General features: G+C 49.2%; 1 protein-coding gene across 1 annotated transcript in view; it reads left to right on the forward strand.

Annotated features, from left to right (window-relative positions):
- Positions 1 to 19,642, forward strand: part of tmeff2a (transmembrane protein with EGF-like and two follistatin-like domains 2a) — a 180,455-nt gene that overhangs the window by 135,983 nt on the left and 24,830 nt on the right. Inside the window, exon 6 of the mRNA XM_038789119.1 lies at positions 5,817 to 5,965. Coding sequence (XP_038645047.1) covers positions 5,817 to 5,965 — 149 coding nt within the window. The remainder of the gene's footprint in view (positions 1 to 5,816; positions 5,966 to 19,642) is intronic.

Raw genomic sequence — 19,642 nt, forward strand, 5'->3', positions numbered from 1 at the left:
GAATTCTCATTTTGTGATGAACCAGAAATCATGGGATGCACTGGGTGCCAGATCGACTGGAAGACAGGAAAAAATGTCACATTGAAGACCATTTACCATGCTAAATTGCCTCTTAATTGGAAAAATTTAATTGGGTACTCTAAATTTATTTTTTTAAGTTTTAAAATAAAGCTGAAGCATAACAGTCAGAGCACTCAAAGCGGTTATGAAAACTGTACCAAATGGCTCATTCTCAAATTTCTCCAATCCTGCAGAAGCTCCGCAGCGTGGAGCATGTTAAATAAAAGTTCTGCAGCAAGATTTGCTACTGACTTTGAAATTGGTTGAATCCTGTGTGTACACATAATTCCATGTGCAATGTTGTTATTTTACAGCAGAAGTCTTTGCTGATGACACTGATTCCATAGATGAGTACATTGATGAATCCTGTGAAGACTATGCAAACGATGAAGTAAGCAAAGGTCTGGGTGATGAGCCAAAGCTGGATGAATATGAAACACTAGTAAAGCTGTTTAGTGGGAGAGATGGCACACTTAGTGAGGGAGCCTGTGCAGCGCCACGTCGGTGGTTTGGCGGGAATGATGAGGTGACCACAAGGGATACCCGGCCTACGTCAGACCTCGAGCAGTGCAAATACTCTGAGATGGTGCACATAGAAATGGACAGCAAGATTGCAGCAGGCACCTCAGACGAAACTGATGTAGCTCCGAACCAACTGAAAACGGCAAATATTGTGCCAATTCTGGAGATACTAGCTCTAGAAGCATATGGGGAAACATCAAAGCCCCATGCAGATGTTCACGTAGTGGACTCCCCGAGACATGAGACCGTTCCACTGCAGGAGGTGTTTGAAGAGCAAAAGACGACATCCATATGCAGTTCCACGATGACAGGGATGAACCATGCCTTGCATCCGTATGCAGCGCCATGACAATGTTGGTACTGAATCGGGATGCAGTCCCATGGCATTGGATGACATGTACATACTATCACACAATGAGGATGAGTTCCCTTCCTTGGCTATCTGAACAAGATGAGGTGTGCATAGTGATATCGAGAGACGAGGAGCCATCACTTGGGGCTCAAGCACAAGATGAAGGCGCAGCACCCAGTGCTGACGATGCTAATCCTACCCACATACCAGAATGTGAGGAAATCCAGACACCAGAGAGTAATCCATCCCAGATACAAGAGGATGAGGCTCTGCAACTGGTCGCTGAAGGTGCCGCACAGTTCCTCGGCAGCATGCCGACACAAGACATCTCTACAGGTGACCCACAATACACTAATTCCATGGCACAGGCCAGCGACAAGATGGGTGCTACCAGAGCCAAACAAAAGACAAAAAGCACTCAAAAGATAGCTCACACAAAAGATAAATGTAGAGATTGCAAAGAGGCACTAAAAACAAAAATGAGAGAGAGAGAGTAGGGGATATGATGAACCCCACCGAGGACACCAAGAAATGAGATATCAACAGTGTGACTGACAAGCCGGGACCACACAACAGAACTGCAGCAGAGAGCATCAAGGGAGCACGCAGCAGCCAACAGCATTGAGCAAAAAAATGAAAGAAGCTGAAGACACCAGGATGGCCTACAGAATACCAGGTGTCAAGGCACATTGTCCAAAAAATCTAAAACGTAAAAGACCGGCATGCAAACCAGTCATCAAAAAAGCTGACAACAGTCCAGTGAAGTCCTGTGAAGGAGGCACAATGAGTTGCACACAAGGGATACACACCTAGGAGGCACATCATGTCTATGGATGCATTAATTAAACGTTTTTATACATAAACCACATGTGTGAAGTAAGATATTAATCATGTTTGTATATAAAGATCAACATCTCCAAAGGAAGGGGGTTGTGGTGATATGCCTGTGAATAATATTACATAAACTCAGCAATTCGACCTCCCACCAGCAGGTGGCATCAGACATCAGTTATGTGAGATCCAGTTACCTTCAGTTGGTAGTAAGTCGTACAGTCACACATCGGATAATTCCACAGCAACCCAGTCTGTATAGCATTTTGTATGTTATCCTTCTACTTGTTAACTAACAAGTCATCATTCCATGCAAGTCATCAGCAGTTCTGTATGAATCATTACAAGGATACAAGGACAAGACAACATAACACAACATATCACCCTGCTTCAGCTCATCACCCATTCTTTGATTAATTCCTCCTGGCTTGGATCCCATCTTTCTCCATCTACAGACTTACCGTAATAAAAAAACACAGCTGCCTGTATCTTAACTTGCACCAAGTCCCATTCACGTGTTACACTTGTGTTCGCTGACCCCACATTTGCTCCCAGTCTGGCGGATCCTCAGTTTCAAAATTCTTATCCTTGTTTTCAAATCCTTCCATCGTCTCGCCTTTCCCTATATTCCTAACCTTCTCCAGCGCTACAAACATCCACCATATCTGTACTCCTCAAATTCTAGCCTCTTGAGTATCCTCAATTTTAATTGCTTCACCTTTGGCAGCTTTGCCTTCAGCATCTTTACCTCTCTTTCCTCCTTTAAGACACCACTTCAAAACTACATAAATGATCTCAATTTCCTGGTATGTCCTTATGTGTCTTGGTATCAAAAATTGTTTAACAATGCTCCTGTGTGCTACATTAAATTCTTGAAACAAATACAAGTTTGTTGTGCAACAACTTTGATTATTTATCTAAATGAGTGCAGTCCTCCAAATCCCTCTGGAATGCTTACATTGCTTATTTCATTGTTTGTTCATTCAAATTCTGATAAAATGAATAGCTAGCTTACTAGGAAATTACTCTACTTGGATCAGTTTTTGGCCAGATCTAGATTCTATTAACTACAGGGAAACAGCCCATTGCAAATCTGTGCAGTGCACTAGCAATTCAATATAAGTCATCTAACATGCTTAAAAATATATACATGTTACATATGGTATACAGCACAGAAACAGGCCACTCATCCAACCAGTTCATGCCAGCATTTATGCTCCACTTGAGCATCCACCCATTCAACTAAATCTAACCACCTTCCCTTCTCTCCTATATGCTTGTCTTTCTTACCCTTAAATCCATCTGTACTATTAAATTCTGCTCATGAGTTCCACATTCTCAACACTCTTTGGACAAAGAGCTTTCTTCTAAATTCCATAGAATCAAAAAATTCTTCCAGTACAGAAGGAGCCATTTGGCCCATCAAGTCTGCACCGACCTTTTGAAAGAGCACCCTACCTAGGCACACTCAGCTGCCCTATCCCCACATGCCCACCTAACCTGCATATGTTTGGACACCAAGGGGCAATTTAGCATTGCCAATCCACCTAACCTGCACATCTTTGGACTGTGGGAGGAAACCGGAGCACCCAGAGGAAACCCACAGAGACACAGGGAGAAAGTGCAAACTCCACACAGACAGTTACCCAAGGCCAGAATTGAACCTGGGTCCCTGGCACTGTGAAGCAGCAGTGCTAACCATTATGCCACCATGCTGCCCAATTGGATTTCTTGGTGACTATCATAGAACATAGAACATAGAACAGTACAGCACAGAACAGGCCCTTCGGCCCTCGATGTTGTGCCAAGCAATGATCACCCTACTCAAACCCACGTATCCACCCTATACCCGTAACCCAACAACCCCCACCCCCTTAACCTTATATTTTTTAGGTCACTACGGGCAATTTAGCATGGCCAATCCACCTAACCCGCACATCTTTGGACTGTGGGAGGAAACCAGAGCACCCAGAGGAAACCCACGCACACACGGGGAGGACGTGCAGACTCCGCACAGACAGTGACCCAGCCGGGAACCGAACCTGGGACCCTGGAGCTGTGAAGCATTTATGCTAACCACCATGCTACCGTGCTGCCCAATCCTGTGTCATTGGCCTCTGTTATGCTCTTGCCCCACAAGTAGTAATTTTTTTCCATTTATAGTTTTAAAGACCTCCATTAGATCACACCTTCTTCATTCTTGCAAGAGAAAAGAGAATCAACCTTGACGTCCTTTCCTGATATGTATATGCATGCCTTTCTGGTAACATCCTTGTAAATTTCATTTGCACTGTATTTTCATAATTAAAAACATTGCCACTGTCCCAGAAGCTGCTCACCCTTTCAGAGGCTTTGAGAGCTGATTGGGGTTGATTTAATCTGAGGGTCACCACACCTCAGCGAAGGGCAAGTTTGAGAAGATGGGGCCTTGATGAATAACCTCAGCCCGTATGGGAATTGAACCCGCATTGTTGACACTACTCCAGATCACCATCCAGCCAACTGAGCCATTGGATTCCATCCAAGGAGTAAAAGGATAATAACATAGAAGGAAGAGTTTTTTTTTAAATCAAGGCCGATAGCTATGTTAAAATAGTCCTGAGGGACAACGTGCCTGGCTTTCACTTGGACAAAGGATCAGACCCACATCGCACCATTCAATGATGCAGCATATTGCAGATCTGAGGGTGTTGTAATAGAATATTGATTCTGATTGTTGCCCTCTATTAAATGTTACCACGTAAGGCCATGGGGCAATTCCAGATAAGTGGTAATGGAGGGGTCTGGAGCTGCTCCATTTCCTGTCACGTTCCAGCCGCTCTGCATTTATGGTAAAGCTCCTAATAATAATAGTCACTTTTTGTCACAAGTAGGCTTCAATGCAATTACTGTGAAAAGCCCCCAGTCGCCACATTCCGGCGCCTGTTCGGGGAAGCCGGCACGGGAATTGAACATTTGCTGCTTCCTTATTCTGCATTACAAGCCAGCTATTTAGCCCACTGTGCTAAACCAGTCCTACTGGACTGTCGTGTCGGCCTTAGGAGCCCATGTAATTGGGGTTATATGATGTATATGGGAACTTATTGGAATTTTAATTGGCTACTCAGCCTGCCATGAGCCAGATAAAACTGCCGAGAAACCAGGGACGCATGCTTGGGTACGTTTCTGAACCTTTTCTTCATTAGCTCGAGAGGAGCAGTCATGCTCTCTAGGGCCCCATAAGTAAAGTCTGGCTTCTCCCTCTCTAAATCACAACCCACCTCAAACCTACCCAGCTTTGCGAAATCTGCAAACGTCCGCAGTCTTGGATTTACCTTGTTGTCAGCTACTGCCAGCAACTGCTCACAGATTGGATTCAACATCACTCCAGTGGCAGTCCATCTGGATTGAAAACTGGCCACCAAAGATTCCAGATATACTGTTGCATTGTAAATAATACATTTCTTCAAAGATGAAAGCTTGCCATGATGAATTTCCTTACCAATTTCAGTATTTTTTTTTCCATTGGATGTGGGTGTCAATGGGCCAGCATTTTTAGAGAATTACTTAAACTAAGCAACTTGCTATATTTAAGAGCCAACCACGTTCCTTTAGGTCTGGAGTCACTGGATCAGGTAAGATTGGCAGATTTCCATTCCTAAAGGCCATTAGTGAACCATATGGCTTCTTGGTTATCATTAAACTTTTAATTCCATTTTTTTATAATTCACATTTCCCCACCTGCCAAGGTGGGATTCAAACCCTGGTCCCCTGGATTATTAGTCCAGTGACAATACCACACCGCCACAACTCCCCTCTGCTGCATTTTACTACTATGTATATTTATTGCTAAGTACTCTGCATCCAGGAGATTATTCCAAGGGATAATTGCTTTTTTCTGAGCCGTCAGTGCAGGGTCCCAATGACGGGGAATTCAGGACAGATATAACACTGTGTAGTATTGTTAAAGCAATTCTTCATCCTGCCCTCCCTGTGAAAGCAGCTCCTTGCTCAGATCTCAAAAGAGTGGAATGATGCAAAGATTTAAGTAAAATTCATTTTTCTTGTCTAGGTGTGTGTGCAACATTGACTGTTCCCGCATCAGTTTCAACCCTGTGTGTGCTTCTGATGGTAAATCCTACGACAATCCATGTCAGGTTAAAGAAGCATCATGCCAGAATCAGGAATTCATAGAAGTCACTCATTTGGGAAGATGTCCAGGTAACTCGAACATTTTGATTCTTGCATTTGTTATTTAAAATGTGTTATTTTAGTCATGATTTTTGATGTGACTATCAATTCACTCGAGACACGAGAGGAAGTAAACTGTGGCTTTAATAGACTTACAACTAAGCCTGCCTGCGACCAGAAGAACTGAGGGCAGACTCAGAAGACCGCAGCACTTTATACTTCCGGTAGTGGGAGGGGCCATGGGTGGAGCCACGGGTGGAGCCCTGTATAAACATCTCCCCCTGTGGGCAGAGCCGCGCAACGGCTCACAGACAGAGCCCACAAGGACACAATGATATATAGTGTGAATTAAACATTATACATTCACCACATTCACCCCCAGTAAAAAAAAAAATCAAGTCCGGCGGGGGTGACGGGTCTACAGATTGAGCCGGTCCGGTGGCCAAGTCGTCCGCTGGGATCGGCGGAGCACTGGGGTTGCAGCCGCTTCGGATGGCTGTGTGCTGACGGGCGGTGTGGATCTGAGTGTGGACTCCGGGGGTGGTTCGTTCAGAGCTTCGTTCCTGACCGATGCGACGAGTGTAGGGGGGCACAGAAAACCTGTAGGCGTGGGGGCACAGGGTGTGGGGGGTCGGGTGGGGTGTGGTGTGACGGGTACCTCGGTGGTGGTGGTGGTGGTGGTGGTGTTGGATCCTGCAGGCACCAGGTCCCGGAGGGAAACGGTGTCCTGACGGCCGTCAGGGTGTTCTATAAAGGCGTAGTGTGGGTTCGAGTGTAGCAGAAGTACCCTTTCTACCAGTGGGTCCGTTTTATATGTCCGGACGTTCTTCCGGAGGAGAACCGGGCCCGGTGTCCTCAACCAAGATGAGAGAAAAGCCCCCGTGGTAGTGCTCCTAGGGAAAACAAATAATCGCTCGTGAGGGGTCTGATTAGTGGCCATACACAGGAGGGACCTAATTGCATGGAGCGCGTCGGGGAGGACCTCCTGCCAGTGGGAGGTCGGGAGATTCCTGGACCGTAGGGTCAGTAGGACGGTCTTCCAGACCGTCGCGTTCTCCCTCTCCACCTGCCCGTTGCCCCTGGGGTTATAGCTGGTAGTCCTGCTCGAGGCGATGCCCTTGTCGAGCAGGTGCTGACGCAGCTCGTCACTCATGAAGGGCGAACCCCTGTCGCTGTGTACGTAGCTGGGGAAGCCGAACAGGGTGAAGACACTGTGCAGGGCCCTGAAGACTGTATGGGAGGTCATATCGGGGCATGGGATAGCAAACGGAAAACGGGAGAATTCGTCTATGACGTTGAAGAAGTACACATTTTGATTGGTCGAGGGGAGGGGCCCTTTGAAATCGATGCTCAGGCGTTCAAAAGGCCGGGAGGCCTTTACCAGGTGGGCCCTATCTGGTCTATAGAAGTGCAGTTTGCACTCCGCACAGATCGGGCAATCCTTGGTGATGGCTTTTACCTCCTCGGTGGAGAAAGGCAGATTTCGGGCTTTGACGTAGTGGGCGAGCCGGGTGACCCCCGGGTGGCAGAGGTCATTGTCGATAGCTTTCAGGCGGTCTGGAAGACCGCCGCGTTCTCCTTCTCCACCTGCCCGTTCCCCCTGGGGTTGTAGCTGGTAGTCCTGCTCGAGGCGATGCCCTTGTCGAGCAGGTACTGACGCAGCTTGTCGCTCATGAAGGACGAACCCCTGTCGCTGTGTACGTAGCTGGGGAAACCGAACAGGGTGAAGACACTGTGCAGGGCTCTGTTGACTGTGTGGGAGGTCATATCGGGGCACGGGATGGCAAAGGGGAATCGGGAGAACTCATCGATGACGTTGAGAAAGTACACATTTCGATTGGTCGAGGGGAGTGGCCCTTTGAAATCGATGCTCAGGCATTCAAAGGGCCGGGATGCCTTTACCAGATGGGCCTTGTCTGGTCTATAGAAGTGCGGTTTGCACTCCGCGCAGATCGGCAATCCCTGGCGATAGCTTTTACCTCCTCGGTGGAGAAAGGCAGATTTCGGGCTTTGATGTAGTGGACGAGCCAGGTGACCCCCGGGTGGCAGAGGTCATTGTGGATAGCCTGTAATCGGTCGTCCTGCGCGCTGGCGCATGTGCCACGGGACAGGGCATCTGGGGGCTCGTTGAGCTTCCCCGGCCGAGATATGATGTCATAATTATAGGTCAAGAGTTCGATCCTCCACCTCAAGGTTTTATCGTTTTGCCCCGTTGCGAGTTCTCCAGTGCCACACGGCTTCCACAATGGCTTGAGCTTCTTTTTCGACTGAGGAGTTCCAAAGCGGAGAGGGTTCGGGAGAAGAAAGCTACTGGTCTCTGGTCTCCCTGGCTGGTTCAGAGTGGCAGCGAGAGCGACCTCTGAGGCGTCTGTCTCCACCTGAAAGGGGACGGATTCATCCACTGCCCGCATGGAGGCTTTGGCGATGTCCTCCTTGATGCAGTTGAAGGCCTGGCGGGCCTCGGCTGACACTGGGAAGTGTAGTCTTAAATAGTGGGTGGGCTTTGTCCGCATACTGGGGGACCCACTGGGTGTAATAGGAGAAAAATCCAAGGCACCTCTTGAGGGCCCTGGAACAATGAGGGAGAGGGAGTTGTAAGATGGGGGCGCATACGGTCCGGGTCAGGCCCCAGGACTCCGCTTTCCACGACATAGCCGAGGATGGCTAGTCTGGTTGTGCGGAAAACGCATTTCTCCTTATTGTATGAGAGATTGAGTTTCTGGGCGGTTTGGAGAAATCGGTGGAGGTTGGCGTTGTGGTCCTGCTGGTCTTGGCCGCAGATGGTGACGTTATCCAGATACGAAAACGTGGCCCGCAGCCCGTACTGGTCCACCATTCGGTCCATTGCTCGTTGGAACACTGAGACCCCATTCGTGATGCCAAACGGAACCCGGAGGAAATGGAAGAGGCGGCCAACTGCCTCAAACGCCATGTAGTGGCGGTCCTCCAGGCGGATTGGGAGCTGGTGGTATGCAGACTTCAGATCCACCGTGGAGAATATGCGGTACTGGCCGATCTGGTTGACCATGTCTGCAATTCGGGGGAGGGGGTACGCATCGAGGTGCGTGAACCGGTTAATGGTCTGGCTGTAATCAACCACCATCCGGAACTTTTCCCCGGTCTTGACGACCACCACCTGAGCTCTCCAGAGGTTATTACTGGCCTCTATGACTCCCTCACGTAGGAGCCGCTGGACTTCGGCTCTAATAAATACCCTGTCCTGCAGGCTATACCGCCTGCTTCGAGTGGCTACGGGTTTGCAGTTAGCAGTGAGATTAGCGAAGAGTGGAGGGGGGTCGATTTTTAGAGTCGCTAAGCTGCATATAGTGAGAGGGGGTAGAGGCCCACCGCAGCTGAGTGTGAGGCTTCTAAGATTGCATTGAAAATCGAGCCCGAGTAGGAGGGGGGCACAGAGGTCTGGGAGTACGTACAGCTGGAAATTAGAGTAGTTGGCGCCCTGTATTGTTAATGTCGCAACAGTGCGCCCTTGTATTTGAACCGAGTGCGAACCCGAGGCGAGGGAGATAGTTTGCCGTGCAGGGAAGATAGGAAGCGAACAGCGTCTTATCAGGTCTGGATGCACAAAGCTCTCGGTGCTCCCGGAGTAGAAGAGGCACGGTGACTTGTATCCGTTGACCTGAACGGACATCATCGAGCTCCTGAGGTGCTTTGGCCGCGACTGGTCCAAAGTGACTGCGTTGAGTTGCGGGTAGTCGGCGGCTCGATCAGCAATGCTGGAGTGGCCCCGTGATGACTGTCTGCTGAGGTCGTAGTCGTCGAGGTGAACATCGGGTGATGGACAACATGGCGGCCCCGGTTGATCACACGTGGCGGGCGATGAAGAAGGTGGCATCCAAGATGGCCGCCCCATGGATCGCACGTGGCGGGCGGCGAGAAAGATGGCGCCCACGATGGCGGCCCCCATGACCCGCACATGGCCGGCCACTTGGGGGAGGTTTCCAGGATGGCGGCCCCCATGAGTGCCACATGTCGGGTGGAGGCGGAGTCGGCCGACACGCTGCAACATTGCGGGGTCTGCGGGCCTACGAGTTGGGGGAGTGATTGCTCTGGACAGCGGGAGAGTTAGAGGGTTTAGATTTAGACAGGCATACCTTAGCAAGATGTCCTTTTCGACCGCAGCTGCTGCAGGTCGCGTTGCGGGCTGGACAGTGCTGCCGTGGGTGTTGGGGCTGACCACAGAAATGGCACGCTGGTGCTCCATAGTGGGTGGGTGGCCGCGCGGCGCAGGCCTGGGGCAGTCGCTGGTCAGGCGTCCACGATAGGGTCGCTTGGTCTGCGGGAGCCTCTGTAGGGCTCCGCTATGGCCGGCGCAGAGAAGACGGCCCACCCCGCGCAGGCGCTAGAATACGCCGGCTGGCCTGCGAATGCGCGGAACCACGGTAGCGCTCTTGCGCATGCGCTAATTCATGCCAGCCCTTCGGCGCCGGCTGGCGCAGCACCAGCCCATGCGGCGCCAACCCCTGTGGCGCCAACCCCTGTAGCGCCACCCTAGCCTCCAGAAGTGCAGAGGATTCTGCAACTTCCAGTCGGCCCGACGCCGGTGTGCTCCGTGCCGCTTTTTAAGCTGGCGTCGGGCCATCGCGGAGATTCGGGATAATCCCGCCTCTGCTGTTTGCATGCTTGTGATGGTATTCCACACTATGAGGACCTTACCGCCCATCAGGCCAGGGAGGGACCCAAAGGGGGAGGCCCGCGACAGCTCAAGGTGTATAGGCGTCACTGTTCCCTCGAACAGGTGACAGACAGCATATGCCGCAGGAGGCTCTGCCTCAACAAGGGGGTGGTGTGACACCTGTGTCATGTCCTTGCAGATTTAGCACCACATGGAGGAGGAGGATACCCGCTCCCGGTGGCCGTCAAGGTCACTGCAACCCTAAACTTTTATGCCTTGGAATCATTCTGGGGCTCGAGTGGGGACATGTGCGGCATCTGACAAGCTACAACCCACAAGTGCATCCATGAAGTAATGGATGCCCTGTTTTCCCAAGCAGCTGACTTATATAAACGTTGACCTAAACCAAGCCCAACTGGATTCCTTGGCAGCAAGATTCTGTAACTTCGCCCGGATGCTCTAGTTTGAGGGGGTAATAGATGGCACACATGTTGCCTTGCGCACACCAGGTGGTCCAGGAGCACCCTTCATTAACAGTACGGGGTTGTACTCCCTGGACATCCAACTTGTATGCGACCACCACATGAAGGGTGTCACGAGAGCACAGTGGTTAGCACTGTTGCTTCATAGCACCAGGACCTGGACTTGATTCCCAGCTTGGATCACTGTCTGTGCAGAGTCTGCACGTTCTCCCAATGTCTAAGTGGGTTTCATCCGGGTGCTCCAGTTTCCTCCCACAAGTCCCAAAAGATGTGCTTGTTATGTGAATTGGACATTCTGAATTCTCCCTCAGTGTACCCGAACAGGCGCCGGAATGTGGTAACTGGGCGATTTTCACAGTAACTTAATTGCAGTGTTAATGTAAGTCTACTTGTGACACTAATAAAAATGATTATCAAAAGATCATGGGCTGGATTCTCCGATCCCTGACGGCGAAATCGCGTTCGACAATGGGGCAGAGAATCCCCGATGATGAAGAAATGGGGGGCGGCACCGCTTTTGCGATGCGCTGCCCCCTGAAAAGTGGCGTACTCTAGTACACTGCACGCCGTATCCACTGCTTTCGAGCGTTGGCTGAGGCTCAACACGCGATGTTCCATCCCTGACCGGCCAAGTTCCCGACGGTGTGGGTTTCTCATAGTCTCACCCGTCGGGAACTCAGCGTGGCTGCTGCGGACTCGGTACAGTTCCGCCACAGTCGGGGGAGGGCAGAGGGGGCATTATTCGGGGCTGGGACTGTTGTGGTGCGGTCCAGGGTATGCAAGCCGGCTGAAGGGGGGGGGACTATTTCACGGGCCGTGTCCGCAGGCTGCGTCTGCAATGAGGCACAGCGCGGCTGCTGCAGGTTACCGCCCTGCGCATGTGCGGCCACGGACCCGGCAATTCTCTGGGACGTATCAGCAGCTGGAGCTGGGAGCTCTACGCTACCTGGTTGTTCAACCCCCCCACCCCCCCTCGGAACAGTGAATCGGTGGCCATTTTGCGCCAGTTTTCCTGCCGTAAAACGCCACTGTTCCACGCCGGCGTGGGGACATAGTTTCCAGAACGGAGAATCCAGAGATTGTGCATGACAGCTAAATCCTGCGACAGTCCGAGATCCCCAGCATCTTCAAGGGATACTCCAGAATGACTGGATGGCTCTTGGGGAATAAGGGATGGCCACTTAAGACGTGGCTGATGACATCAGTATGGAGGCTGGTGATCACTGCGGAGAGCTGATATGACGAGGCTCATGTGGCCACCCAGTCTGTCATTGAGCGGTGCATCGGACACTCAAAATGCGGTTCCGCTGCCTCGACCACTGCCATCGTGCACTGCAGTACATCCCCAGAGGGTCACCAACTTTGTGGTGGTTTTCTGTGTCCTCCACAACCTGGCACAACAGCGGGACAACGTGCTGGATGTGGAGAAGGAGGAAAATGTGGCCACCTCCGATGAGGAGCCAGACCAGGAAGAGCGGGAGGATGAGCCCAGGGTCGGCACGCAGACCCAGCCAGAAGATGGGCAGCAGCGGCAAGGGTCTGGCATGCCTGGAGGGCCAGGGAGGCCCCCTCATTGCCGCTTCACATAGGACGTGACTTCATCCATCATCCATCCCCATTCCATGCCGAACCTTCCCCGCCCTCACTCTCCCATTTGCCCTTTCTGTGAGCTGAGCTCTGGTGCTCCCCAATTTAATAATAATAATATTAATCTTTGTTAGTGTCACCAGTAGGCTTAACACTACAATGACGTTACTGTGAAAATCACCTCGTCGCCACATTCTGGCACATGTTCGGTACTCTGAGGGAGAATTTAGAATGTCCAATTCACCTAACAAGCATGTCTTTCGGGACTTGCGGGAGGTAACCGGAGCACCCGGAGAAATCCCATGCGGATACTGGAGAACATGCAGACTCCACACAGTGACCAAGCCGGTAATCGAACCTGGGTCCCTGGCGCTGTGAAGCTCTACTGTACCACCCTATGCCACAATCTGACTCCTGTCTGTCTGCTGAGTGCACGTTCACACCCATTTGAGAAGGGGACAGGTCCCATAGCATTGGAGCCGGGGGGGGCTGGAGAGCAAATGGGGGACAGATCGGCTTGCAGTGTGAATAACATGATGGAGGCTCCATATGTCTGTAGTGCAATGCCTGTTGAATAGTGTGCTAGAACAACAGTGACCCCAACTTTCCATAGTCCCCAGTGTCCTCTCAGTGATCATCGATCTTCTTAGCCCCCGTGCTCTACCGCTACGTCTAGGTGTGTCGGCAGGTTACACATCAGAGGTGGAGACAGCCTGCCTCTTCCCACATCCTGCAGCCTTTGATGCCCGTAGTGGGCATCCACTGGAGGGCTTGGGGCCGGAGGAACCCTGCCGATTTGTTGGGACGGAGCGACAGCTGGAATGAGTCTTGGCTTCTCCTGCGTCATCTAGCTCTGCCACCTCTGTCATGGAGTTGTTGTCCTCAGCGATACCCCTCTGTGAGCGGGACATGCCCTGCAGCACCTTGTCAATGTCCACCTGTGTCTACGACATGCTCCTCAGCAACTGGGACATGCTCTGCAGAACCTCAATAACTCTCACCTGATGCTGAGACATGCTCTACCTGTGTTAAGGACATGCTGTCGAAGTGCCCAGCCATGGCCATCACTGACTGAGCCATGCCTTGGACACCACCCCTCATGGTGCTGAGATTGTGCCCCAGGTGCTCCACCGTGGTCGCCACCTTAGCAGTGTTGGCCTTGATGCCATGCATTGTCGGCACAATGTCCTGCGCCCTTCACTTTTGGGACTCTTCCAATTGGCTATGGACCTGCTGGAATGTCGCTGACATACCACTCTGAATTTCGCAGCCGCACCCTATCGACTGCATCAGTTCTGGGATAACCTGGTCCAGAGGCTCTGCATCTGACTAGGACTCAGCTGGGTCCTGACATCCAGCAGACCTCCAATTGTTGTCTCACCTGGGTGTTCCTGCCTCCACCTGTGTGTATCTGGATATGTGCGGTGCTCACCAGAATGTGCCCCAGAAGCCTGTCCACTACTTTCAGCCACCGAGGAGCATGTCCCTGCGCTGGTGGAGGGCGGGAATGAGAACTGTAATGTGATACGGATGGCATCCTCAGAGCTTTCCTCCCAGATGTTCTCTTGGGAATCTGTGGAGCTGGATGGACTGGCACAGCTAGGTTGCGATCCTGCGGGAGAATGAACGTGTGGTCAGTGATGCGTGACAGATCATCTAGGTGGGAGCTGGTGGACACTCACCTCCACGGCACAGGCTGATCTCTACGCGGTGATCGACCTGCCCTCTGCCATGCCCACTACCACCAGGGCTCATTCCTCGAAGTGGATGAGCACCCTGAGGTCCGGCACGACACCGCCCATCTGGAGGGACACAGAATCATGAGCCACAAATTTCATGTATTGACAGAAAGGGGTGCATGACAAGGGAGGACGGGTGCACCACTGCTGGGAATGGGTGCAGTGTGTCGGCGGATGCCAGGGTGTTCTGAGGCCTTTGGCGCCATTGCGTTGGGGGGGGGGGGGGGGGAGGGGCAGGTTCATTGCGGAGGGCTGACCCCAGGGGGTAGCAGGCAGGACCGGTGCTAAGAGGCCGATGCCAACTGACCAATCCGGAACAGTTGAAGTCATTGAGCTTCTTGCGGTACTGTGTGGTGGTCCTCCTGGTTAAACTCCCTAATTTAATAGCCCCTGCCACTGCCTCCCAGGCAGCACTGTCCACCCTGTGCCTGACGCTCCGACCCCCTCTGGGAAACGGAGTGTCCCATCTCGACTCCACCCCGTACATGAGCCTGGCCTGGTCGGAATCGCTGAATCGGTGCTTGTTTACGGGGTGACATGACTGCATGCTGTCAGGCTTTACTTTGCGGGATCAGTGTTTAAGTGCTGCTCCCGTTCGCTAGGGGAGCTGCCCAGTCCGATCCCAGCGAATCAGCTAATGGGACAGTCATTTGTGGCGTGAAGCCCATGAGGTCTCTTTAAGTGGCCCAATTAACGTTAGATAACAATAACCACCTTGTTGGATCGGTAATCGGGAATTCCCGGGTTTTGCCACAAATAGAACGAATTTGGTTAAATCACACCTCTTTTGTTACCAGTGCACAAACTGCTATGAAGGAAGATCCAGAAAGACAGTTCTATGACGGACACTACTTAAAGCTAACCTCTGTAGGGAAAGTTCTGCAAAGTTTCCCCATGACTTCCAACAGTAATCAAACAAAACCTGAAGGGACCTGTGCATTTCCACATCAACAATTGTGAGAAGCCAAAGGAGCATTTATATTGTGACGGTTGAAAGATTGCACACTCAGATATCAGAAAACTCATTAAATGTTATGAAATATTTACAAATTTATACTTTTTTAAAATGCTGAATTTCTTGCCATCCTATTTAAATACTCAAAACATTTTCCTTCCTGCCACCATTCTAAAAATAGAGTTAGGCAGAAACATGAGATTTAGAGAGCAACCTGCAAGTTAGCATGCACCTGCCGCCATTATCATTTTACAAAGCAGAGATCGCAGATTTGGATGCTACGTCACTAAGGAATATTTCTGGGTTCCACTTCTGCTATTGTTCGAAGTGCTGAGGGGCTAGTACTTTAGTGTGGTTTGAAATAAATCATCAGGTGGATGGATTCTGGTGACAGTAACTCACTGCCAGCACTGAGCAGTTGCAACAAGTCAGGAGTGGGGCTAAGGGCAGCGAGCGACGCATAGCTAGCACAAGACATTCTTATACATACACGACTGTGTGGCACAATTTGGCTCCAACTCCATCTACATGTTTGCTGATGACATGACCATAGTGGGTCGCATCTCAAACAACGATGAGTCAGAGTACTGGAGGAGATAGAGAACCTAGTGGCATGGTGTAACGACAAAAGTCTCTCCCTCAATGTCAGCAAAACAAAGGAGCTGGTCATTGACTTCAGGAAGCAAAGTATCATACACACCCCTGTCTGCATCAATGATGTCGAGGTGGAGATGGTTGATGGCTTCAAATTACTAGGTGTGCACATCACTAACAATCTGTCCTGGTCCACCCATGTCACGCTACAACCAAGAAACCACAACAGCACTAATACTTCCTCAGGAAAATAAGGAAATTTGGCATGTCCACATTGACTCTTACCAACTTTTACAGATGCACCATAGAAGGCATTCTATCTGGCTGTATCGCAGCCTGGTATGGCAACTGCTCGGCCTAAGACCGAAAGAAACTACAGAATCGTGAACACAGCCCAGTCCATCACGCAAACCTGCCTCCCATCCATTGACTCTGTCTAGACCTCCTGCTGCTTTGGGAAAGCGGGCAGCATAATCAAAGACCCCTCCCTCCCGGGTTATTCTGTCTTCAAACATCTTCCATCGGGCAGGACATACAAAAGTCTGAGAACACGCACTAACAGATTGAAAAATTGCTTCTTTCCCACTGCCACCAGACTGCTGAATGACCCTTTTATGGACTGAACTGATCTCTACAATCATCTTCTTCTCTACTGAGCAGCACTACATTCTGTATGCTTCACCCGATGTCTGTGTCTATGTATTTACATTGTGTAAATATCATATATGTCCTATGTTTTTCATGGATGGAATGATCTGCCCGTGATAATAAATCTAAATCAAACCATTGCACACAGTTAAGTAGGTGAGCTCAGCGACTATACTTTGCTTTGATAATTTCCCCATCTTTTTTCTGGCAGTTCTATCTCTCACTCACTCTCACTGGATTGTTCAAAGGATGAGACTGTGTGTCCATGTACCTGAACCCCCACATTTTCCTCATTGACAAAGTTGCAGACCACGATCCTTAACTCCACGAACCTTCCGACAACTGCCCGCAACCTGCCAACGGGTCGTGACCCGCACTTTGAAAAACCCTGATGATTGTGCCACACGGTTTTTCAATTAAATGTTGCAGAATACTGGACTCTTAACTGCTGACGAGAGCGTACACAATGCAGACAATGATGGAGCTGAATGACATGGAAAAGCTGAGCTTCTCCTTAAGTTCAGGCAGAAACCCTCCCTTGCTCTTGTTCTACTGCACTGAAGGATGAGGATAGGAAATAATTAATGAGTAACATTTTCCAAACTTTAACATGATAAAATCTAATGTACTGAATAGAAAATGACAGACATGGAATGAGAGAGATAAGAAGATAGAAAATGGGGAGAGAAGAAGGGGTGGGAGTATGGATGGAATGTTGAGTAAAAAATAAGGAAAGCAGTGAGACAAAACAAAGAGAGAGGACATGAATTATAGGCAACAAAAGAAGGAAGGCAATAAACAATGAGAGAAAGCAGGAACGAGGGAATGAAAGAGATGAGAAGAAGAGGGAAGTGAGCAAGAGGGTGTATGACTGAAATGAAGGGTAGAAAAGGGGAATGAGGGAGGGGTGTTGTGAAAAGATGGAATGAGAGAAAGAGAAATAAGGGGAGAATTCTGGATATCAAATAACATAGTGGAAACATAGCACATTTTATCAGCCACAATTATGAATTAAGTTTCAAAATTACAGTACTTGTGTACTTTATTCAGCTATACAATCAGCCCCTCCATTGAGTAATTTTCAATGACCAGAACCAAGTGTTGTATATTCTGATGTCATCTTATTATAAACCGTGATAAGAAGGTGAATTTAAGTGCATTGCAAAAGTTGGCACCATATAGTGAACCAGTTAATTTGCAAACCACAATAACAATTAGCTGTTTTTTTTTAAACTGCACATTGAAATGTTCTTACATCATTGTATGTCTTTTTATTTCCCATTTCCAAGATGAACCAGTTGAACTTTATTGTTGCCATTTTCCAGTATTATTGAATTTTCTGTGGGCAGCGTGATGGCACAGTGGTTAGCACTGAAATGAAATGAAATGAAAATGAAAATCGCTTATTGTCACAAGTAGGCTTCAAATGAAGTTACTGTGAAATGCCCCTAGTCGCCACATTCCAGAGCCTGTTCGGGGAGGCTGGTACGGGAATTGAACCGTGCTGCTGGCCTGCCTTGGTCTGCTTTCAAAGCCAACGATTTAGCCCTGTGCAAAGGACTTGGGTTCGATCTCAGCTCTGGGTCACTGCCAGTGGGAGTTTGCACGTTCTCACCATATCTGTGTGGGTGTCACCTCCAAAACCCAATAAAAAAAGATGTGCAGGGTAGCTGAATTGGCCACGCTAAATTGCCCCTTGATTGGGAAAGAAAATTGGATATTTTTTTTAATTATTGATTTATCTCACTGTATTTCCATTTTACAATGCATATATTGAGACAGGAAGTTTCAGACAATGTGCAGTGTGTTTGTTTTCTTTTTCAATTAATTACAAAATAAAGTATGTGGCTTTCTCAACTGACAGAAAGAAAGTTCTTAATTGAGAAATTAATGCAGTCTGTGTGGTTAGAAAATTCCTGAATATGTTATGACCATCTGTCCAGCTTGCTAATGTATAGAGGTTGTATTGTTGCTAATTTGCACCGGAGTCACCAATAATGTTGCTCTTTTTAATGAGTGGAATACTATCCCATCAATCGGCACCAATGATGTCGCCAAATTAACTAGATATGGCAGTTATTAATGATAATATTGCTTTTCAGAGTCGTCAGGTATCAAATGATACTACCACAAGGCTTTACCGGATATCGATCAAAGACGAAACAACCAGTTAGTCAGTTCAAGTTCAAAGACAGTTTATTTACACACAAGGATTACTTCGACATGCAAAATAAAACACTACAAGTTAAACTGCACCTAACAACTACAATAACCTATACTTAACTTCAGGACAACTGGCTCTTTGCAGATGAACAAGGCCTTTGTTCGGATCTTGGGTGGCTGGGTCGAAGAAGCGGCTTGTTTCTGCTGGGCTCACGTCTGGTAGCGATCGTTGGTCTTAAACCTGTCTTCTGGTCATAATGCTACACTTGGTTTTAGGCGTAAGCCGGGGCCATGAGAGACCGAACTCATGACTGTGTCTCTTTTTATCCCTCTGGGATTTTGTGCTCTTTGGGGCCCAATAATTCGATCACTGCCTTCGATTTTGGCAATAATTCCCATGGCCCTTTGCAGGTGGCCATCTGTGTTAGCTCCATCCCATCCTCTTGATCCTGAACGCGAAGCGTGGTGGATCACACTGTTGATCCCTCATCCGGCCTTGGCGTGCCGGTTACCCTTGGTCAAGGACAGGTTCTACACTACATTTGTTTTGGAGCATTTACCTAAGTTTTATTGACACATCATACATTCATAATCTCTAAGAGGTCACTATAAAATATTCAACTATGACACATTTAACTTATTCGCACAAGGGAATATCTAACTATCACTATCTAAGCTACTCTCATGCTGCTGGCAAATATACAAAGGAACTTATGTACAATACAAAATTTTAAAACCAACGGCAGCATCACATTTCTGCTTAACTTATCAACGTTAAAGAGGTGTACAATCTTCATTTTTATCGGTGGTTACATTGTTTGTTGGGTTGGGTGAATTCCGAAGAAGGGGGCTCTGAGTGTATATATCGGGGAGCGGGAGGCTTTTTTTCGCCATTTGCAGAGTCGA

Source organism: Scyliorhinus canicula, chromosome 2, assembly GCF_902713615.1.
Source record: "Scyliorhinus canicula chromosome 2, sScyCan1.1, whole genome shotgun sequence".
In the NCBI taxonomy this organism is placed as follows: Eukaryota; Metazoa; Chordata; class Chondrichthyes; order Carcharhiniformes; family Scyliorhinidae; genus Scyliorhinus; species Scyliorhinus canicula.